General features: G+C 30.6%; 1 protein-coding gene and 1 long non-coding RNA gene across 2 annotated transcripts; both read left to right on the forward strand.

Annotated features, from left to right (window-relative positions):
- Window positions 1-792: 792 nt before the first annotated feature.
- LOC121114406 (uncharacterized) lies at window positions 793-11,151 on the forward strand. Its single transcript, XM_040708362.2, has 9 exons — window positions 793-896; window positions 1,391-1,556; window positions 3,245-3,326; window positions 3,403-3,473; window positions 9,848-9,963; window positions 10,024-10,153; window positions 10,217-10,348; window positions 10,413-10,616; window positions 10,697-11,151. Exons 1-9 carry the CDS (start codon window positions 840-842, stop codon window positions 11,008-11,010), a joined length of 1,272 nt encoding a protein of 423 aa, XP_040564296.1. The 5' UTR covers window positions 793-839; the 3' UTR covers window positions 11,011-11,151.
- A 10,691-nt stretch (window positions 11,152-21,842) lies between these two features.
- Window positions 21,843-22,960, forward strand: LOC139904836 (uncharacterized). Its single transcript, XR_011779083.1, has 2 exons — window positions 21,843-22,149; window positions 22,199-22,960. It is a non-coding gene; the product is annotated as an uncharacterized lncRNA (long non-coding RNA).
- Window positions 22,961-25,386: the final 2,426 nt, after the last annotated feature.

A 25,386-nucleotide genomic window follows, 5' to 3' on the forward strand; every position in this document is an offset into this window, starting at 1 on the left:
TGTGACTGTCACAAAATCAAAGGCTAAGAACAATTTGAAAGCAACGTTGAATGCTCTTCTCTGTGTCAGCCTCTCACTACTTGATCGATCTCATTATTTCCCAGAGGCAATCCCAAGTGTCTCACAACTCACAATTACAACTGACACAACACATATCTACAGCCCAGTGCATTATTTGCTGTATAAGCTCATTTACATGGGAAGGTGTGCCTAGGGAAATGTTTTGATAATCACAAGTGTCCCTCCTTCACTTGCAAAAAGTTAAGAACCCCATGTTCAAAACACTAATACGAAATTTAAAAAAAACGATCTCTGAAAAAACAAAAAAAAAAACAATATAAGAGTAGTTTCATCGTGACAAATCAATTGTTCTGAATTATAATTAATATTATATTTCAACTTTATTTTTGTAATTTAAATATTTTAATTAATATAGGTACATATTTTCCATTGTTCTTTTTGAATGCAGCCCTTTAAAAATTAAAGTTTCTTAATGTGATTATAAAATTTGTCCACTCTTGCTTTAAATTCTGTAGTCTCAAGGTTAAACAACCTCCGAATGAAGATCATAATCCTCAGACAACGACCCTGATGTTAGATGCTATCAATAAAAATATATCTGGATGGCGTTTTTAAATATTAAATTAAAACAAGATTATATTTAAACTATACTGTATACAGTGTTTTATTTTGAAGGAGCCTGGTGTGCCTTTAAAAAAAACTAAGAATCTGATAAGTTTATATAAAAAATATATATTATTTTTGTAAGGAAGACATTTTTAAATACTCCTCATTTAGTAATTTATATTCCTTGGAGGGAGGTGATTTATTAAAGAAGAATGATAATTCAACAAGTGTATTTTTTCGTGACTCTCTATTATGTAAAATTGATTCAGGTATGATGTGTGAGTTTATTATTCAAATGAAAGTAAGAAATTCACATTCCTTTGAAGATAATTTGAAATACTTTAACCGATAAGTTAAGCACCTACATTGTCAATATTGACCCTTTTCACTTCCTAAATTACATTTTATTTTATTAGCCAATATTTAACACGGCATTGCATCACTACCTAGTAAAAAATTTATAAAAATACACGTATTTTCTGCTTCTTTTCCTCATACCATTGTTCTGAACAAGTTGACTGGTTAAATTCAAATTAGTTTTTGTACCGTTGGGAATTATCCTCATATATTATTCAATTATTGTTTTATAGTTGGGAAAAATTGGCTAACTAGCAATTGATTTTGGGAATTTTTTCCCTGTTTCTTTTTGAATAAAATGTTGCAAGATCCAGTAAAGATAACGACGTCTGCCCTCTTCAAAAATCGATATTTATTTCCCTTTATAAAATCAATTGATTTATTCTTCATATATAACCACTTTCAGAGAGTGGAATCTCAAGAAATCTCTTCTCCATATGGATCTCTTCTCAGATATCAGACATACACTCCACATACTTCTACCTCAATCCATGTGCAAACAAAGAAATTCGCCAAGCGTAGAAGACGTAAAGAAGTAGCATCAAGTTTGGACTCATCGCGAAAAGGACGCTGTAAGTAACTTATCGAGCAGGGACGGTTTTAGCGTGAGGGGGGAGCCTAGGGTATATATAAATCTAATGGCCTCTTTTAAAAAATTCGATTTTTTGAAAAATATTTTCACTATTTTATATATATTTTTTTTTTTTTCAAATGACCTTTTCTTAGTAGAAAAAAAAAGAATGCTCCATTTTTGAAAGGCCAACCCTTCTTTGGTCTTTTTAATAATATATTTCCATATTTCATTCTTAGTCGTTTTTTTAAGAAAATAATATTTATTTTCATTTTTAAAAAGATCAAATCCTTTTTTGTATGGTCTTTTTCGGATTTATTCTTCGTGAATATATTTAAAAATTATTTTCAGCGCGAGTTCCCAATCGAAAATGGTGATTGATGAATGTTTCCCCTCTCTAAACTGGCCTTGTTTACAAGCTAAAGTATTTTCATTAAATATTAATTAATCTCAGCGTTTTAATTAAATACAATTGTGCATTATATAGTGGAAAACCAAATTGAAAACGTTTTCCTCTATTAACTTTGACACGCTGATTTTCATAAACCACAAAAATAAGGTCCTTTTTTTTCTCAAGAGATTAACTCTAGATACAGAATTTATTTATGAAAATGTCTCCCCTACTGCAGCCAAAGTTTTTTTCTCTGCACGACAAATGGACACCATTGCACGACGAAGTCACTAAATCTTAGGTCATATTGGCCCACTCCCGCTCAACTGTAGAATTGAGATCTGGTACATTTACATGAGTTGTCATACAAACATTCCTCTCAACTTGCCCACACATGGCAAATCGAGAGGCGGAATGTTTGGTGATAAAGGAGGTCACATTTCTGTCGTACATGGCTGACCACTCCAAGATCCTGTATAGCCAATCGAATCGTCTTAGGATCAACTTGGTGCTCTTTAGCCAGGGTTCGTATTCTTGTAGTTGGCTTGGCCTCCATTTTTCCTGATAAACAGCCTAGGAACTCATCAGTGGCTACTTGCTGCGCCCACCACTACCAACCTTTCTGTTGAAGTCTTTTTTATCCTCCTGAAGCTTCTTGACAGTAGCCAGAAGCTTCCTGGAGCAGAGAAGGATATGGTAAATATCTCCAGTTGAGATATGTGCGTCAACAAAATCTTGGACTCCATGTTGAACTGAAATGTAGATAAAAAAATTATTGAGGGATCAAAATTGTCATTTTTGAACTACTAAACACGCTGATACCTTAAAAAAAATAAGCATTAAGATAAAAACTATAAAGAGTCAAGTAGTCAAAGTGATGTATCCGTTTTCCTTCCCCACCCTGTAGATAACTATAATTAAAAAATATATTAAATTAATAACTAAGAAAATCATTAAATAATACACAATGAAAAATATTATTCGACCCTTTGTTGAATGGATAATAATGTCGTGTGTGACTTACTCAAAAAATTTGACTTCAATATAATCAATGAAAAGAATATTCTATTTATCCTTAAGCATATTTTATATTGTAAATATTAAATTTTAATATTCCAGGGTTTTGTAAGGGATTTGAATCCTTGTTTTTACGAACCTTGTATAGATGTCATCCAATATCAAAAAAAAATTTTAACCATTTTTATCATTTATCATCTAACAAAAATTAAATTACAAAACTGTTATCGAAGCAAATCTCTTGAATATAAATATACACATATGATATTTTTATTTCTTAGTTTTCAATCTTTTCACGGTGGTTCGTTTTTTGAATCTACCTTGTTTAACATCAACCGGAAGAAATGGAACATGTTTCGCTGAGTAAGTCATTTCCGCACTCTTAATTCTATTTTAAGCGTGTTCAATTGATTTTTTTTTTTCACTCTTTCTTAATAAGTACTGACTGTGAGGATCAAGGAGGAGTTATTGATGGAGTTTGTGCATCTGGATATGGAGTTTGCTGTCGATGTAAGGTCATTTTTTATTCATTTATAGTAATATAAAAAAATTAATGACTAAAGTTCCATGACTTGGACAATACTTTAATGATTTGCTAAATTACTAGACAAAATATTGATGAAACATGAATACTACGAATTTTTGACTTGTGCCGAACCCCATTGACTTGAAAGAACGTGTCATATAATGTACCATAGTTCATTAGAAGCACATTATTCACATAATTAAAGGATTCTGTGACTTCTGTACATCTAACATTTTTTTTTTAATGTTCCTTTAATGGTTCAGTTAGAGTTGCACTGATTAAGTATTACATATAAGGAAGCATGTGATAGTATTATAATTATTCCATCAAACCGAGGAACTATTGTATTTAAAGTCCATATACATAATGTATATTTCCTTCTGTAGGAGGGACCTTGATTCGAAGCTACGTACATTGAGTTCAAAAGAATAATTTATCCCGAGCGATTTGCTCACAGAGTAATGTCGCTCGATTATCAAACAACTTTTCTGTACATGGCCTATCAACACAAAAGCAATCTAGAAAGATTGTCTCAAAATTTAATTTGTATTCTTTGAAAAATTATCGTCAATTTTTACCCCAACAAATAATTCTTTTTTAACCTTTGGGTGTGTTGTAATTTGCACTTAAAATTGATCATCCCAATAAAAGAATGATAAATTTTGAGCATCTGGTCTCTTTTCAAAAATAAAAAAAATATGACAACAGCTTTGGAAAATAAAAAACACTTTTCAGATTGCAACAACAAAAGTATCGCACTCGTTCAGTATCTAAATGTATCGTCATAGTTAGCCTTAGTTTCACACATAGGAATAACTTCAGTCCATTTTTTGGTCCTATCCAAAAATGTTAAAAGATACTTGTCAACATTTGACAGAGGTAAGCGCCCATCAATATCTATGTGAAGTGTTAAAAAATCTTGGAGGATCAGATGAAAACTGAATAGGACCAGACGTCCTTGGGCGAGTTACCGCTTTGTTCTTCTGGCAAGATAGGCACTCCAGGGTCCATTTTTTGATAGTTTCTCTCAAATTAGGCAACGGGAATGAAATGGAGACCTAACGTTAAGTAGCTTTAAAACCTGGATGTAAATGACACTATAGTTCTGAAATTTATTTCCGTCCCAAAACTGACCGGAACACCCCTTCCAAACTTCCTAGTAATAAAAGACGTCGCTTTAAAATACAGTCTAAGTGGGTGGTTTGAAGTATGGCCCTGTAGCACCTCTTCAAGGAGGGAAAACATTTCTAATCCAACTGATAAAAGAATGATAAATTAATTTTATTTGGATGGGACCATATCGGAGCCAATAAAGTGTATCTTAATTCAAACAAAGCTTCTAAACTATGATTCAAATGATTGGATATACAAAGTTAATAACTGACTCAAATATCTCAATGAAATATTGGCAAATATATATATATATCTTTGAAGTAAAATATGTATCTGGGATTTTCTCCTGTTATTGTTTTTTGTTCAAGATTGTTTTTATGTCAACATAGCACATCTATATGTTGTTATTACATTTGGATTTTTATTAGTGTTAATTTGTACCATAGACTTACAGACTGTAATGCCTACAATTTGTACGTATTACTATTTAAGCATAATATCAGACATTTTAATCATCTATTATGATAACAATTATGCTATCATTTTATTTTGATCTATTACTAATTTAGGAATGAAAAGAATCATGGAATCTCGAGTTATACTAGTCAACAAAGTTGTTTACCCTTTAGAGGGTATGTTCCTGATTTCCTCTCCTTGAGGAGAAACATCAAAACTTTTCTTCTTTTTTAGTTTAAAATGTCGCTTATCCCTTTTGGGGGATCCCCCCTTCCCCTACCAAAAAAAAGTATCTGATACCCCCGAATTGTTAATCATATATATGTAATAAACCACTTTATAAAAGAAATTGTGTTCCGGTGTTGATAATTGGGGGGGGGGGAGAGTGTTTTGCATGCTAGCAACTCCCTTGATCTTGATTTTTTTTCCCACAAAAGCTACATGATCTTAATAAAAAACAAGATCATAAGGTGTAGCTTCTAGACAGGTTTTATGTATCTTTATTTAGAATCTGAGAAAAGGCCTTGTAAGTATTAGAAAATGAAAAAAAATTGGACTTTTTCTATAAAAGTTTAATGAATTTACTTTAAGATGTTCAAATTAAGAAATAAGATACGTGATGAATTATTCAAAGCTCAAGCAATATTTTTTGTCTTAACAAAGTACAGTCCTGGATCGAATATATATGTATAGTCAGAATTTGGGAAAAAGCAATGGAAATACTTAGAATACCTTCACATAAACAGTGGCCCGCTTGTTATCTTCATTTTAATTTCATACAGACATATGACTCCTTCACTGATCAAAAAAACCTAATCATTAGGGGTTTAACAAAACTCCAAATTATAGTAATCTTCTCTAGCAAACTAAGTTCGTCTTCCGGACCTCGAATGAGCATTTTTTTAAAGTAAAATGTATTAGTTAACATACTTACTCATAATCATATCTGCAAATAATAACTAAACAGTACCTGTGCAGCAATACATTTTCAGCTATTGAACATGTGGGTCCTCGTTTCGTTACTTGGTTTAGGTATAGAAATACATGGTTATACCTTAAAGCATGTACAACTTATGTTTGGCTTCCACCACGATTTTTAATATTGACGTCATATCGTATGAGTGGTTGCGTGTTTTGTCAAAATCTGTCTTTCATGCGCAGTATTCGGTAAGATATATCAAATTGAAAATTCTTGCAAGACATGATGGTCTAACCTTGGATATTAGTTATAAGTTATAACTTAATAATTTAAAAAAGGAAAACACCCTCAATGACGTCACGAGGGATCATTTTACCTTCTTTAAGGCCCGTCATTACTTTGTGACTTTTCTCCTTTAAATTATCATTATTTGTAATTAAGAGTATTTTTCATTTCAAAATATTGCTTATCATGTGTCTTATATAATATAATTAATTTATATGTTGTATGTCTCACTTAGTAACAGAAAAATGAAGAATATAATATATTAAAAAATACGAATTAAAAAAGGGTTAGCCTTAGTGGGTATCTTCAATTTCCATTTCATTTATGGTTGAAGAAGGAACATGTCAAGTTAGGAATGACAATGATAATAAATAAATCACAGTGTCAAACATTTGAAAAATTGATTAATATTTACCAAAATCAGTATTTTTACATGGTCACATATGTTGCATTTTCAAGAGTGTCAAAAGGGGGTGCAGGTTTGATTATATTTTCATCAAATGCACAGAAACAACAAAAATCTTGTATACAAGGAGGGTTTACAATAGAAATTTACCTATTATATAATTATAGTTTAATGTAAATCGTTTTAATTTAGAATTTTAACATAAATAAGCTATTTTTCAGTGGTTGTCATTAAGATAGTGTGTTTGTGCGAGTGTGTATTGATGATTTTTTAATGGCATTCATATCAAATATACAAATTGATTGTTTAATGCAGTACCTTTCTTCTTTTTTTTTTGAGACTCATTCAACGGAAATTCTTCATTATTCTACCTATATCCAGTTTTTTCCTTGATTTTTCTCGAATATTCTGGAAAATTATTGTCAATGATTAATATTGCTTTAAATCTTTTGAGGTTCTGTAGAACAACGATATACTTTTTGTATTATAGGTAATTACATTGGATGTTGAAATTAGTGTTGTGCCTGTTTGGTTCAATACAATCAACTCTTAGGACATAGTCTCTTAGTCCTAGGATTTTTTTCTAAAAATATAGATGATTTATTAAGCCAAAGAAGATACATCAGATATATATTAAGAGAATTGCATATATATACCTAAAATATTCATTTTTTTCGTTATAATGCAGTATAATACGAACGTATATTATCTTTACTTAATTATATAATCTTTTCAATTATATAACTGAATAATTAAAAAGAGGACAAATACCTTCAATAACATCTTGAGGGATTTGTTTTATCTTCTTTAATCCTTTATTGGTCAAGTGACTATTTTTAGGAAAGTAGTGGGTAATAAAAGTGTGTCAAATAGCGTCTGGATTCTGATTGGGTGAGTTGTTGAATTCACTCAGAAATGTAAACAATAATATTATTATAACGACGTGAGTTGAGAATTTATCAAGATTGTAGATGATATAACTCTCTTCAATATCATATCTATCAATATCTTAAGGCGAGATCCAATGAATAAGTATTTCACTCTTTAGATTTCATCATTGTGATCGTTCATTGTGCTTGTACCTCTTCATATCAAGGTGACTTGTGATCAGTGACTTCTGATCTCGTTAATAATTGTCCCTATACATAAATTCTATCAGATCTTCCACGGATCCATTATATAAATCCATATATATATATATATAAAAGGAGTTGCATAAAACGACAGAATAATCGACTGAGATACCCAGTGAGGAGCAGAGATAGTTATCATTCTCCAGCCACAGCTCCTTCTTTGAAATGATAGAAAGTGAACTCTGCTTCGTCTCCTACTTTAATACTTCTATTCCATTAATAAGAGTCCTTCAGTTTCCTGGATGTATATAACGCAGAAATCATTCATCTCTATCACATTTATATCGATTCAATTTATAAATTGGACTTCGTGATGTACGGTCTATACGGATAATTATATCAAGCTCAGGCCTGATTGCTTTATTACTACTGAGTCACTTGTCATCGGAAAACAAGTGGAACATAATTCTAGACTTTTAAAGATAATGTGCTTCTCTTTTCTCGTTATTTTGGTCTGCAAAGCATATTCTATTCTGCTATTACATATAAATAGTTATTCGGAGCTGTTAAATGATTATATGTTTTACAAAATATATAACAAACCTCTTAACTTCTGTAGACTTATGTTGAAATATCTTAATTTCTTTGAAATTCCCATACTTATTGAGTCGGAAATCCTTCTCAAAAAAACCAAATTGCGTGTCACCATGTTGGAATATTACTCTCGCAAAGATCTAGGATCTCAACACAAATAAATAAATTATTAAATGTTTTCCATACTAAATAATTATAAGTGGTTTTACTGAAAAATAATAGTAAAATGTAACAAAATAATAATACGATTGTTTTAGTATTGATTGAAAAAATAATAAAAGTATCAATAATATTCTTCAAAAAAATTTACATTCCCTATTTATGAATTATCCGTTAATTTATTTATTTTATTGATTGATTCGGTTTTATTTTGGAGATGCAAATTCTATTTTGTTATCGTGATTGTTGTCAAGCGAGTAGAAATTTCAAAATCCTTCCTGTTATTAGTTGTAAAATTATTATTGGTCTGTATTAGAAACTATTACAAGCAATATGGAAGTGGGAAATCCTTAGAAAATTTGATTTCTCGAGTATTATTTAAATATTTACTAAAATATATCTCTTTCTGGAGAGAAAAGTAAAAATAACAAGGCAACAGAGGCTTCTACAATGCATCATCTACAGTTCTGTTAGCTAGATGAACTCTATATAACTCTGAATAACAAATTCAGATCTAGATGTAAGTTTATTATTTTATCATAATCGTCTCATGTTAAGAAAAAATAATATCTACTTATATTTAATATATAATTGATTTATTTGCTATAAGTATAATGATAGTTCTTTTTTTTAAATTATAAAACTATACCTAATATTAAGATAACGGTGTATATCCCCTATCTAAAGAAAATTGAAAATTATTTACAAATGATTAGATGCAGTTGTTCAAACCTAAAACTAAATGGCAACTAATAGTAATAGTTGTCTACCGTTTTATATTCATAAACGGTGATAGATGTTCACCTATTTTTTTATTTTTCATAAATTTCGGATCAATTTATTTTCCCGACATCGACTGCAAGTAATAACGGCATTATGGAGCTCTAATTGGTGTGCTACTGTTTGTTTACGCAGGGAATACTATTATATGTAATATACGAATTCCCTGGCTTACGCACATTGGCCAATATTTCATATACATATTTGAGTCAATTATAGGCTTTGTATTCAAATGATTCGGATGAGTTCCCACATCCAATAATTTTTACAATAGTTTAGAACCTTTATTTGAAATATAAGACTTATGTATATTGGCCCCAATATAAGCCATTTCAAATAAAGTATATAAATATCTCATTCATATATTGTGACCCAAAGGGTTAATAAGAATAATTAATTCTCATAAATTGACGATATTTTGTATAAGAATACAAATGTAATCCACACTCAATTTTGAGGCAAATCATTCTAGATTCCTTTTGTGTTTGATGGCCCACATATTCTAATGAAAAATATTTCTTTCCCCCTAATACACTAAAAGTTCTTCATCCTTTCTTAAAACAAATGATTTAGTTACTCGGGAGTGTGGTGAAAAAATCTCTGAGAATGGTACAATTTTCAAAAACCCAATATCTAATCAGCGATTCTGTAACATCATTGTTCAAAGAGCATCCAGTGACATATGTCAGGTTAATTGATAAATGTTTAATTTTTTAGTATATCATTTTTTTAATATTTTCAAATATAAGATAAAGTTGGATTTTGAGGTTTTTGAGATGCTGGGCCCCAATTTCAATGGGGAATGTGATAAAGACTTCCTAGCTATAAATAACGAAGATAAAATTCCAAGGATGTGTGGTTCCAATACAGGAGAACATAGTAAATTAATTAATAACTATAATAAGTATTTAAATGATAATTGTATGTTGAATATATTTTTAGTCATTATACCTGCAACATCAGAGAGCTTACCCATTCAGTTAGCCGTAATTTTGGATACAACTGTCACTATCCAGGATGAAAGAGTATGGAAAATCCGTATTCACCAATATGAATGCACGCATCCTACCATTGGTAATGCTACACAATTTTTATTTCTTGTATTTTTAGAATAAATATTTATTTTCAAATTAATTAGCTCCCACGGGATGTCTTCAATACTACGTCGGATTCTCCGGACACATAAAGAGCTTCAACTATCGGGCAAAATCCTCCTCTCAACACTTATGGAAACAAAGTTACTCTATTTGCATTAGAGTTGAGGATGGCTATTGTGGAATCACATATTCTCAGTTGGAAGCAGATCCCTATTCGTTCACATTATCTTCGAATGGCTCAAATTGTAAGCTCCACAGAGATAAAATGTATATATATTCTTATTTTATTATTATTTTGTAAAAAAAAAAAAAATTAAAAATCCAGCTCCGAGCATGGATAATGGAGCTGTAGTGGGAGAAAGAGGATGTCGAACGGATTATATCACAATTCCTGGAGGATCAGGAATGCAGAATAAAGCTGCAACTCTTCTTAGAGATCGATATTGTGGGACTGCTCTGGGATATTGTTTTTTAGAAGTTGATACGAGCGGGAATTGTCTTATTAAGAGTGGACCTGTAGTTACTTTTTCAATGCCCTTCATTATTGGTGTCCAAACAGATTCATATGAAGGAATTTATGAAGGACATAATCATGGATTCTCTCTTAACTATCATCAATTACCTTGTAAAAAGTCTTAACTTTTATTTCTAATGGTCTGTGGCAACTTATTTTTCAAATGTTTATTCCGTGTTGACACTAAATGCACAATATCTAGATATTGCCTTTGTTATGTTGTACAAGTTAGAATTTTATACATGTTGTTACTTGTACAAACAGAGTTTACTTTTGTTTCTTTTTTTAATATTTTATTTAAATATAACACCAAACATTCTAATTAACAATTTTACATTTATGCATGGAAATTTGGCTCCGTTGGAGAAGAAATGAGCTGGTGACATATCCTTCCCTATTCCATATTTTCTATAGCCCCAATAAGTTCCCTGTAAGAACAATTAGATTTATGTAGAATACCTATAGCTTAAAATTTTTAGATTGATAATTACATTTATTTTTGATCAGTTAAAATTACATATTACCTCTTCCAACGAAGTTATATTTTTGACTCGGTTTGTTTGTAAGTAGAATTACTAAAAAAGTTACGTATTAATTTTGGTGACACTTTGTAGAAAAGTTATAGATGTTAACTGTAAGAGCTCATTAAATTTTGAAAGGTCAAAGGTAAGGTCACATAAAACATTGCAGGATTAGAAGTTACAAATCATTTTTGGAGAAACTTTTTAGGAAGGTTGAATTTGTTAACAGTAAGAAGCAATTGAATTTTAAGAGGTCAAGGGCACAAAAAACGTTAAAAATACACAATCGACCATAATTAGGGGAAATGATTTTAACCGGAGGTTTGAGCTATTCCAAGTACCCATTTTAGTCTATTATAATAGGTTGGGGGAAAAGTAATTTCGTATTTCCCGACTTTTTTCTAACTAAGTATATCTTGTGCATTAATGGTCACATCGGATCATACGATAAAGCGTTGTAAAGGTGTGAGTGTATACTACAAACGATTTTCTGACAGTGTTGCAATTGGGAGGTTCCGTCGTGAATTATCGTGCGTCGAGTAGGGAGGTCTCAAAGGGAAAAAAAATCAACATATTTTACTACCTAAAAGGGTAATACCCGTCAAGAGTGACCAAACAAGCGATATGCAAGGTATACAGAGCCGATATTATTTCGGATTGTGTTGCAGGAAAGTAGTTCCTGCAATTTCGTTCTGTTGTATTGGAGATTAATAATGTTCCACGCACTGGCAGGCCTATCGTCGAAAATGCCGATAAAATCATGGAAAATATCGAGATATACCGTCATGTTAGCAGTTGTAGTGTCCCCCAGGAGCTGAACATTGATCATAAAACCAATAGAGGTGACAAGTCGGGAAATATCTTGAAATAAATTTCAGCTGTTCACAAACAGCTCTAGAAAAAGGTCAGCTGTTGATTAATATACTATTTTTTTAAATATCTGGATCCTTATATTTTTCTCATTGTTTTATCACTGATATGATGGATCCATAATCTGAAGTGAATTGTTGTCTCTACGTGTCAGAGTGATGGATAATACTTTCGTCCCATGATTGCAAGTCTAAATGGAAGAATAAAGGATCAATCATTTGTTTTAATGATTGAGGACCATTACGTAGTCATTCCATTGATGCTATGAGCTATAACCACCTTAGTTAAAGGAAGTATTTGTGAATTCAATGAGAGATGCCGTCTCCATCACTCCATGGGCCTCTCAATTTTTTTTAAATTGTTCCGGAGCAGGAGGACTTATTGGATTCGGATGACTTGGACTCAGAGGTATGAAAACTTGGGCACAGAAAAAGTATGTGCTATGGGCATCCTGTGCGACTGTGACAGCAAAAATGATGTGATATTTTGTTGCGTGCAAAGTGATAGATATCATCTCCATATATTGATAATTTGATATGAAGTTGGATAGTACCAGAGCTGTGGTACTTGAGTCATTGTATTATAGACTTAGACTCTGAGCATGATGAATCAGAATCGACTCGGACAAGATAGTATGAGGACATGGAGGGATGGGGACTTAGAATTGTCTTGGATCGTAAATATAACTTTAACACGGAAAAGGTGGACTCGACTACAGTACAGGATGTTATGTTCAAATGAAGGAGTATTCAGTTAAAAGTAATTGGGTAATCTAAGAATTTGTGTGGATTCAGCCAAGAACAACATTATTAATAATTATCATCTCCACACTAGGTGTATTTTAACTGATACTTTAGTATTTATGTTTATGAATAACACAATGTCTTTTTCCCCCTTCTCCTTGCACGCGCCTGAGTTAGGAAGGTGAGATCAATAGACATGCATTATAAATTCACTAAAATGGAACTGAAACTATCAACCAAACAATGTATAATAAAATATTTCTTTATCATATATTTTAATTAATTATTATCTTAATTAACATGACTATTAATTTTATTTAAATAAAATATCATAAAAACTACATATAAATTATACGTTCTGAAATATTCGTTATCTGTGCAATGAACTGCAATCTTTTATATCTATACGACTGTATGTTTTGCCCAAGAAGGTCGAAAAGATAGATATTTTACTGAAATTAAATGTATCATGGCGAGATAAGGATTATCTATTCCATCTGATGTATCTAAAACGTGAGCTGATAAACTTATTTAATTAAATTCACGTCAATATTTGTAAGAACTACAATTAACATTTTTTTTATTTATGTCTGTTCGAAAATGAGCGTCTGAAATTGACAAATATCTTTCCCCATAGAAATTAATAAACGGCACATTGACCCAGACGGAACAATAATACCTTTGTCAAGATTATCTCAACAATGTGAAACAGTACTAATTTATATGAACTACACTTTATCATTTTTTGAAGAACGAACACGTATAATAGTTCTTCAACTAATAGTAGGAAGGATTTTGAAATTTTACGCGGCTGACAAAAATTTCAATAACGAAATAGCATTTGCATCTCCACAATAAAACCAAATGAATCAATAAGATAAAAAAATAAAATAATGGAGAACTCATATATAGGTAATTTAAATTTAGAAGAATATTATTGATGTTCTAATTATTTTTATTTGTTCAATTAATACTCAAACAATCGAATTATATTTAGATACATTTCAACTATTGTCTTCAATCAAACAACTTATTATTAGCTTGTATGGCACACATATAGTATTTATTTATTTTTGTAAATATCCCAGATTATCAAGAGAGTAATGTTCTAAGATGATAACAAGCAATTTAACTACATAGAAGAGGATTCCAGAGTCAATAAGTTTGGAAATTGCATTCAAATAATCCAATAAAATCAACGAAAGTTGAGTCACTTCTATTTTTAACACATACTCGCTTAATAGTTCCCAATTACTATTTATAAGCAATAGCAGAATAGAAAATGCTTTGCAGACAAAACTATCAAGAAAAGAGAGGCACATTATCTTTAAAGTCTGGAATAATCTACCACTTGTTTTCCAATCACAAAAGGGACTCACAAGTAATAAAGAAATCACTTATCAGGGGTAATGCTTCAAGTGCCCGGGTAATATAATGTTTATATTCGAATGCTTCGTACAAAAGATCTATCCGAATCACTATTATTTATGAATTAGATGTATGTATTGTATCAGTATTTCCACGCGGTCCACAACCATTTTTTTCTAAGACAGTCACAGTATTAACGAGTTAATCATACACATAGCAAGCTATTTTTTTAATCCTTGTGGGATATTGTTTTGGCCAATCATATAATCAATTTCATTAACTCACCTGATGTAAAAAAACAATGAGTAGGGTTAACGTTGAATAGTCCGAATGTGTTCTTCAATCCAATAACATCCCTACCTATTCCATTTTTATAGCAGCTGAACTCTCTTGCCCCGAACCGCAAAGCCCTATAAGAATATTTTTTTACATCTAGTATAGAGCTTTTGTAACAATTGGAAAAGGTAAAATTCATGAATTACTCTCTTCAAATTCAACATCAACTAGAAGTTCGAAGGGAGAAAATTGTGGAGCTGAAGAAAAAAATTCATCATAGAGATACTAGGGTCCGTTAAATGCGAAGTGAAATATGTTTACTTGAAATATATGATGTCGGTGACCAATTACTAATTAGTAAGAGGTTTAGATAACCTTAAGCATTCAAGTGATGAGTTGGCCACACATGCTCTAGTATTTCCATTAGTTGGAGTCAAAGCTCGTTAGAAGCAGATCCTTGCCTACCATTTTACTGGATCGAGTTTCAATAAAAAAGATTTCGCCTTGATTTTAAAGGAAATTGCAATTGCTGCTCATAAGTCCTTGTTGATAGTCACCCACATAACATCAGATATGGGTCCTTGTAATCAAGGAGTTAGGAATTTTAATAAATGGGAATAAAATCATGAATAAAAATTCCTAATCCCGTCTCTTCCTTGAAGGATCTTTTCATTTTTGCTGCTGTTCCTCATCTCTTAAAAAATTTGCTTAACCATCTTACTAATGACCAAGATATCACACTGGCAGTAGACAGCCTCTACGTATAAACTCCCCTCATCTACGATATCATTACAGCCCTTCCAAGATTTAATACTATTCCAAAGAGATCGGGAGCTCAAACTCCAGCCTCGTCTTTCTCCCAAGAGTATTAATCTTGGAAATTTTGAAAAGATGATAGTTTCATTTGCTTCAGACCTTCTTAGTCATACAACTGGAAGTTCAATAAGATTTTTGGTTGATAAATTCAATTATCGGAATATTGTTTAACGGCTGCTTAGTTTTGTGAGCAAGTTGGAAACTGGTTTGATTTAATGACATCAAGAAACTTGTGAACAGGATTAAGTAAGACAAACATAAAAAAGTTTGATTCGGCAGTGATTTTCTTGCAAGCTTTTAATAAATTAATTAGTTCTATAGGAATAGGAAACAAAAATGAATGTACATGGAAGCCAATACAAAAAGAAATTATACTTTCTACCAAATCCTACATTGAGGTGTCTAACTTCTTGTTATCTCAAGCAGGTTTTTCTTTTGTATTTGGATCTAGATTTACTCAAGACTGTGTTGAGAATATATTTTCCCAAGTAAGATATAAAAAACCAACACCTCGTGTGGAACTGAAGAACGCCTTGAAAATTGTTACTCTGAACACAATTTCTATATAAAACACACGGGATAAGTAATGAGGAGGAAAATTCTCCGTTTTTAGTATCGCTACAGAAATCGAAAATGATAGAAGAATTTCACAATCAAGAAAAGATAAAGGATCTTGAAATCATTTTTGTTAACTCTCTCGACTTAGCTGAAATGAATTCCTTCGCTTATTTGGTGGGATATTGTTTACGTAAAACATTTCAGAGTCATTCTCATTGTAATGAATGCAAGTCATTCTATATTGATGAAGAAAAGTCGACAAGTGATTGGACCAGCCTGATATCCTTACAAAATTATAAGTCTTCAAATGGATTAGTTTACGGGTCTAAAAATTTTGTTGAACAATTTTTGAACGTGGAAATAATTTTTAGATCAAAGATTTAAAAAAGATGACAAAAATTGAAAAATATATTACCGAAATGGCTATTGGAATGATAAAATCGTCTACAAAAATTCCTAAATTCTATGACAGTTCATTTTCTTATTAGTCGCTATATTCGTATTCGGCTGCACATACATTTACGAAAAAAAACCAAAATTATAAAAGAGAGAAAAAAAGTTACATATAGTTTCAATTGTCGTAGTAGGTTCATGATGGAAACATCAAAATAAATATTCTTGTAAAAACATTGATTAATATTTTAGTATAATCTTTTTCCTTATAAAATCGATTTTTTTTGACATTATAATTTTATAAAATCAATTTTTTTTTTTTGGGATTCTTAAAGCTAAAGTATTATTCAGTTCATTTTAGATATAAAATATTGGTATGTGTTGTCATTTTTTTAACTATAAGCAATTGCTTCATTTTCTATAACTTTCTCTGAAAATTAATGAAAATTTAAGACCAGATTATAATATAAATTCCAGTTACTCCTCTGACAGAAGAAATCAATAATTAAAATTAAATTTGGAACAAAAAGTTTATAAATCAACAGAAATGAAAAAAATATTGAATAAAATAATTTTGGAAATCCATAAGAATCAATGTTTAATGAAAAAGGTAATTCCTTACTGCCATAACACCTTCATTCAATTTATATTTTTTGTCATTTATAATTGCAAGCAAATATTTTCTGTAAATGTTTGTTTCTATATTTATTGAGTATATGTATAATAGAAAAAGTGGTCTAATCTTATGTTGTACTCGTAATGTTGTGTAATTTGATTTAGTTGTTTAAACTAAAATGAACGTATTATGAAAAAATAATGTTATCATTTAATAATGATTTTATTACGTTTGATCTACTTTCAATGTAATAAAATTAAGTTCTTTAAGGCCTCAATAGTAGTTATGTAACGTTGACGCAAGGTGGCGCTCAAATAATGTTGCAACTCTTATAGTAGGGCTCTAGCGAGCAGCGTATTCAAAAAGATCACTGCCAAAGTGCCATCAAAAATAGCCTCTCACCTCTATATATTTATTTTTCTATGATAAAATCTTTCAGCAAGACAAAGTCAGGCTGCACACATCTTTGATGACGCGCCAGAAGCTCTGTGAACTCGGTTAGATAGTTTTTATGCATCCACCACTATGCGCATTTGCATTTTACAATGTTAATCATTTATACACCTGTTTCAGAAAAATAATGATTTAAAAAAAAGAGATCATGATTCCATCTTGATATATTGAAAATCGAATGGTATTTCAACGACTAGACTTTTCATTTTAAATTATTATTCATTTCAACTTCGTTGGTAACTTTTGCAATTTCTTAAATATAATTAAAACTTGAACATAAATGTAAATTGAAGAAGACATTTTATGTTGCATTCAAGTTGTGATTTTGTTCAACTTGTATTATACGTAAAATAGACTAGTTCCAGCTAGGTACAATTTTGATGCAAACTAATAACACATAAAACAAATTATGTGGCAAATTATACAGTTCAAATGACCACAGTCATATTACTTGATCTTAAATATATACTTAATAATTAATTTTAATAGACTAAAATGAATTGATAGTATCAATTAATATTTTTCAAATTAAAATGACAAATGTTTTTATTAAATTTCAAACGTTATGAGATGAAAAAATTATAACTCGTAGAATATAGAACATCTACAAAACAAAGGTACAGGGGTATAGGTTTTGTGCTTGTTATTTAATTTTAAGTTCCGTTTCCGTAAATATCAAATTTTGCATTTCACTGTTTCTTATGAATTATACTAATCTACAAAAAGATAAAAACATATATAGTATGGAATTTAAGAACAGTTTTAAACTAATTCGAGGGTGCTAAAATCAAATCTAATTCTATATTTTTATTTTTGAGTTAAATATATATATTCAATTTTCATGATTTTCAAGAAAAACTTATCCTTCTACTGAGTACTCGTGGTAAAGGTCGGATTATATGGTCTATTTTTTATAAATATATTTTTGATTCAGTCTGTCAATAGATTGGAAAATAATTTCGTTTTCTTTGAACACGATTATTTAAAATCATATACATTTATCTAACTTTTAAATGCACGGAACAATGAATCTATATAATATAACATACGTCATACACAACACATACCATTCCCATTCTTACTGCTCTAACGATGGTCTCTGAAACTCACGAAGAAAGATGATCCAAATATATTTTGCTACATCTGCAGAAGCTTTACTTTCAAGACTCAGAGGTGCAACCAAAGAGAAAGAAATATGGGCGCAACATTCCTGGCCTTATTAAGAGCATGTATTTTGCTTACTTCAAGGTAACACTTTGGTACCCAAGACAAGCGTTGGCTCCTCACACAGTGTGCAAAACCTGTGTCGAGATTTTGAAATTATAATGCTTAGTTTATGGTTTTGAAAGAATCAATAAATCATTTATAATTTTTCTGCCAGGCTATAAGAGGTTTCAATAAAAAAAACAAGAAATATTTGTAATACCCAAATATCCTTTCTGCTATTTGACAAGTTACACATAGTGAAAAAATACCTTTAGCGATATTTACTGACCTTCCAAAATAATGATCAAACAAATATCTGCTCACCTGCTCCTGGCGATGAAGAAGATTCTACATCTATTTTTTAGCCATCTGATGTACCCGGCATCACCCAGAGTTATTAGGGGTCGACTAAAAGATATGCTTCAATAATATATAAGATAACTACCCAACAAATCATCGGTGTTACTCTTCATTTTCATAACCACAGTGGCACGTAGTTACTCAATACTAAGACGTTCTCTCCTCAAAAATAATAATAACAACTTGATAATTTTATAATCCTGATTTAATGAGGCAGGGAGTACTTAAGCTTGTTGCTAACCTCATATAAAGTGATATTCATGTTTTTTAAATTTTATATAAAGTACTTCCTTTTTTTCCTCTTTTTAATATGAGCTGAACTAAACACCTTCAAGATTTCATTCGTTTTTACTTACCTGCATTTTATTTTTTATACAACTCTTAATATATATTGTAAATGTATATGAATTATGATTAGAGTGGAGTATTTTGTAATGAAAAAACTACCTTTAAAAATTAGAAAAGTACTACCCCATACAAATCCCATAGTGGAAAAGTCTCCCCCTGTAAAATAAGTACTCCCCTCTATATGTACATGATTACAAATGTAACAAATTCAGTCACGATCCATAAGTGCTGATAATGCTGCATGTGTCATTTGAATTTATTTATCAATATCTCCTGAAGTGAGTGTGGCCACCAACTGTATTGACCAAAGGGGAAAAAACCAACTTCCAAAAGGCATGTAGACCCTTTGTTCTTATGGACCAATTAAAGAATATTGGAAGTTCTGTTGCTTTTGTCAGAAAGTAAATAATAAGTGGAGGCAAAAGAAACCTCCATTTCAGAATGTTCCTGTTCCTAAAGCAGTAATGGAACAGATTGGAGTAGATTTAGCATCACTTTCTGAATGTGACGGATATCGTTACTTTATACTGGCCATTGATTATTTTTCAAAATGGACTGAAGGAGAGCCATTGAAAGATAAGACAGCGGTTTCAGTTGTAAGCTTTCTATTTAAACTAATTTGTCGTCACTCATGTGTGAAAATTCAAATTAATGACCAAGGGAGAGAGTTTGTCAACTTTTTATCCACAGAGTTGCATCGACTTACAGGGATCCATCAACGGCTAACAAGTGTTTACCACCCACAAGCTAACGGTCTGGTGGAGAGGCAGAATGGAACGATTAAGAATAAACTTCTTAAGGTTCTATAAGAAAACCTGAAGGATGGTAGAGATGTCTTGAGCCATTGTTATTTGCTCATCTTACAACTGTACATCGATCAACAACGATGACACCATTTTTTTCTCATGTATGGGAGACAGGCAATATTGCCTGTAGATTTTTCCAATCATTTAGATGGTAGTGATATGACTGATTACGATTCCAATTTTGTTTATGGAAACGATGAGGAAGAAATCAATGAGTTTAATGAAGATGAAGTGACGAAAGTGATGGAAATGATTATTAGTATAAAGGGGAAAACATTTGATACAGCATACAATAATATCAAGCTTGCACAAGCAACTCAAAAAACTAAATACGAACAACGATAAGAACTACTGGTTCATCCCTTTTAGACGGGCTGAAAGTTTTACTGAAAGACATCTACAGAAAGGACATAAAAGGTGGTAAAACAGCTTTATCTTTCAAGGGGCCTTACTTTATTTAAAAGATTTACGACAACCAAGTTTGTACCCTGAAAAATAAAAAAGGAGAAATACTTGAGACAAGGCAAAACATTTCTAACTTAACACCATTCTTTTCTTCTCCCAAAGAAGATGAAAACTTAAAAGATGATATACAAGTCGAAAATATCGAAAACAGTGCACTTTGCAATTACAACCTTATCACTGCTTATCGGCAAAATTATAAAGCTGCTCAGAGCATTCATCCCCCAAGAAAAAAAGGATGTTTACTCAACAAACCTGCAATTCTTGAAAGGATGAATGGTGATAGCAATTGTTTCTTTCGGTACGTATTTTACACAAGCTCATTCAGGGATAAATGGGCCAATGAAGGCTGAACTTATCTAGTCAATGTGAATTAAATCTAAAAAAAAAGATTTTATTATTTTTTACAGGAGCATACTGAGGCGCAGTCATCGCATATCAAAATTAGACAGGCTATTGTTATCCATATTATGACAAAAACAGAAGAATTAAAGAGCCATGTATAGAACGTAGTAGAACATTATGGTAGAATGACATTACCAAATGAATGGTCAACAGATGTTGAGATTTTTGCAGCCGCTTCATTGCTTAACACAAATATAATGCTGTGGGTGCCATCAGATGATTGGACCTTGCTTAGAAAAGACATCTTGAATCGTTCAGTTGGCCTAAGTGATTTAAATCATTCTGAAGAAGTTGCTATAGATCTACGACATAACAATAGCAACCATTTCGATTATGTCAAAGGAGTTTTGTAAATCATAAAGTTGTCATTGAAAACTATTGATAAACTGAAGAATAAAAATATACAATTTAAGATAACTTATAAATAAACAAATACACTGATCTCCTTTTTTTTATCCATATACATAGGATTCTATTTCAAACCCATAATTTGCAAGGGAGTAGCCATTTATTCCAGGATGTGTACTGGTTAAACAAAGGAAAATGGATGAAGTTATTTCATTAACGGGGGATTACTTATTTCGTAGGGTGAGTACAAATTCTATATGAGATAAGTACTGGGGGAGTAGTACTTATCCTTAAGGTTGATAATTTTGATAAGGATACAAAAGCGTGCAAGGAGAAGGGAAGAAATACTTATGGTATCATTGATTAAAATAATAAACATCTTCTTATATCAAGAACGTTATCAATTCTCGCCTTTATTATTCAATATTAATATAATATTAGATACTGATAGTCGATAGAGAACTAAATAAAATACCTAAAATAACGTCGCCTTCTGTTTAGATGTCTGGAAATGGAGGCCCAGGAATTTGGAAATACTTACCGGACGAGAAAAAGATGACTTAATTCTAGTTTAGCTAAAACTATCAATAATTATGATACACAACTCATTAAATTGCAAAAACAACTGCTTAAATGGTCACAACAACGGGAGTAGTAGCTTTGGATGGTTCGCAACTAGTTTGTCTAACACTAGTTTCTTCACTTAAAGACTTGGGTATCAATATTACATAGTCAATAAATATTATTTTGTTTTATCACTTAAGGATTAGCTATGCTTCATAAGCTCCAAGAAATGGTGTCCAAAAAACTTATAAATTGCAAAAACAATTGCTTAAATGATCACAACAAAATCTTTTTTGATGCTCTTAATAAGGAGTAATATTGCCGGACATTATTACATAATTAGCTTTTGCTCTAAATCTTAAAGATGTCATGTTAGAAATCTACATTAAGTCAAGAATGGTTGCCTGAATTGTCTTATCAGTTATTAAGGAGTCTTATTCAAATATATCGAAGATAAGTAATTAAGGTTTAAAATTTGACAACATGGATTAACTTTTTTTTTTTCAAATAGATAAACATGAAATAAATGAAGATAGGATTCTAAAAGCTGTTCGTACTAAGACTGGAAGAAGAGATGGATTTAATTCTAATTTTATGATTTTGATATTTACTTTATTACTAATAATTATTTAGATCTCATCGGTAGAGATATATCTATCCTGTGCACAATTGTATATAGTAACTTTCACATGAGGAAAAAGGGGTGATGATCTTTTTGATTAAACTCCACGTCTGGCTTGTGTTTTTCAACCTAAAGTTATGATATATTTAACTGAATTCCGATGCCAAAACAACAAAATATTATTTGGATCAATCTATAATTTCAATATTCTGTATTTATAATTTGTTATTATTATTAGTTATATGATTCTAATTGTTTAATTTTGTATATTTAACATAAATGTATGACGGTTTATTTCTTAGTATGTAGATTATATTTAATTTAAACCTTCTTTTTTAAAGTTGGAACTTCACATATATTTCGAAATACTCTACTATGTCGTTTCATTAGTTATTATTCTGAGAATATGGATCATAATGAATTAAAATTCCAAGGAGTGTGACGTTTTCAAATTCGTTTTTTTCTTTACAGGACTATCAACTTTAAGTATACCTATTAAAAAAGCAAAAAAAGTTGATGAGTGTGCTCTTTCTTCTTTTTTGTTCATTATGTAATAAGTAGTGGGTGTGCTCACATCTCTCTCTCTAAAAGAAAAATTATCGCTTAACTTTGTTGTAAATTGATTTAAAAATACATATTAAAATAAATATATATGAACTTCAATATAATTAAAATATTTCCCCTGCACAAGAGCTATTTAAATTTAGAAGGTTCTCTTTTCTATAACAGAAATTAATTTTTTCTCCTCAAAAGTATATAAACAGTTGCTGATATTAAAAAGGGTCTTAATTTTGTAATACCATTTGTCTCGCTCCCGCCTTCTCCTCGCGCTCTTACACAAATCCTATTTCTATATATAAAACTAACTTAAAAATAAAGAAACTTCAAGTAAGGAAGGGATAAGACGATTGAAACAATTAAAAAACAAAACTTAAGCACATATGTAAATTATGTTCACTCATTCACATATTCTCGATCAAAAAATGACTTAGGATGGGGGTTTTGTAGTGTTTTGTAAACTTAAATATTTATCTATTTAAGTCCCATCCCTATCAATGAAGCTGGTCAAATGGTGAACATAGTGCACTTAGACCATTTTTTATACTTACTGGAATTCAAAGTCCTGCAATATGTTAATGAAAACAAATTCAAATATTGAATTAAAACAAAAAAAAATAATCAAATATTAAATATAAAAAAAAATTTACAAATCCATATTTTTTTAGGAAATTTTTTTCAAAAATTAAACCTCTCAAATAATTGTTTTTTCAAAAAAATAAAAATATGAAATTTTTTTAAACATTCATAGGTATTCACAGAAAATTAAGTTTTTTGGAAGAAAAATTGAAAAATTATATTGAACTTCAAATATTATTTTTTCTAGTAACAAGCAAAAATTGTTACTGAGGGGATATATTTAAGAGATATTATATATCTTATTTAAGTAATATGCACTTGTAGACATGATCTGCGGGTTGATCTGATGTAATGACCAATGAGATGCAAATTATGCCATAAATTTGAAAAAAAAAGTTGGAATAACTAGATTGTTTTGGTCAGCTTCAGTATCATCACTCCATATATTTTATCTCTATAATCACCTCCCATTAGAGTTTTATTTTAACAAAAGAAAATATATTAAATATATAAAGAATTAAAAAAGAAATGAAGGCAGTTTGGATTAATTGGCAGCTGAACAGATGAAATCCATTTCAACAAATGTTACAAAGTATCTAACTTTAGGCACATAATTTCTTCTTCTTTTCTGTTGCTAGCTCATTTCATTTGTAAATGCGTTGTGCAGTGTGCTTCAAGTTCGTTATGTATATTTTTGAGCAATAACTACGGTCTTTTCCCTTTAAAAAGTGAAAATAATGTTTATCAGAGGAAAAGGATTAATAATTATGACTAATTCTCTTTAGTATATTACACAATCATAATTATGTACTCATCTTGACTCGTTGTTTTTTTTTAATGAAGGCTCGTTTTTAACTATTTAGGCGTCCATTGTATGTTTGGGCTTCATTCTAGGCACTAAATTCTAATGAATCTATGATTGTAATCTACAAAATTAGAAATTTCTTTATTTAAAAAAAAATAACATGTTTTTAAAATGACGAGAGGAGAAAAGTTTAAGTGGAGTCTCAATGCTCAATACAATTCCAAGTCCTTGCATATATTCATCAAGTTCTCAAATTTATTTTAAACTCACTTAAAGTCGATAATTATAATATAAGATCCATACTCAGGAAGTGAATAGGATTTTTCTTTGAGGAAGGGTTGTTGTGCTCTTTTCGACAAATTTGGAGAATATTTTTTTTTTTTTATAAATGGAAAAAGTTTCATAATAGTGACTAAAAAAAAAATTTGACAAAAGATTCTTTATGAAAAATACGAGAATAAATTTTATTGGTAGAGCCTAAATTTGACGGAAATACACTAAATTAAGATACAATTTTGAATTCAAACAAATGTTGATATCCAAATTGTGATGACAACCAGTAATAATTTTCTCATAACAACTTATTTTTGATAAATTTGACAATAAGTTTTAAGTAAGGGGATGTAGTACTCCCAATCTGTTGTCATGGGGGGGGGAGGCTATCTAAAAACATTGTTTTGAGTTCTATGCAACAGACCCCTCTGTTATTGTTAAGGTGTTTCTTGAGAACAGTATATACAAGTCCAAGTGAATTTGCGAGGAGGGTTGTACCCTGTTAATATTCAGTGGTTATATTGGTCCTGGTATCGGTATATAGACTCAGT

Source organism: Lepeophtheirus salmonis, chromosome 3 (assembly GCF_016086655.4).
Source record: "Lepeophtheirus salmonis chromosome 3, UVic_Lsal_1.4, whole genome shotgun sequence".
Classification (NCBI taxonomy): Eukaryota; Metazoa; Arthropoda; class Copepoda; order Siphonostomatoida; family Caligidae; genus Lepeophtheirus; species Lepeophtheirus salmonis.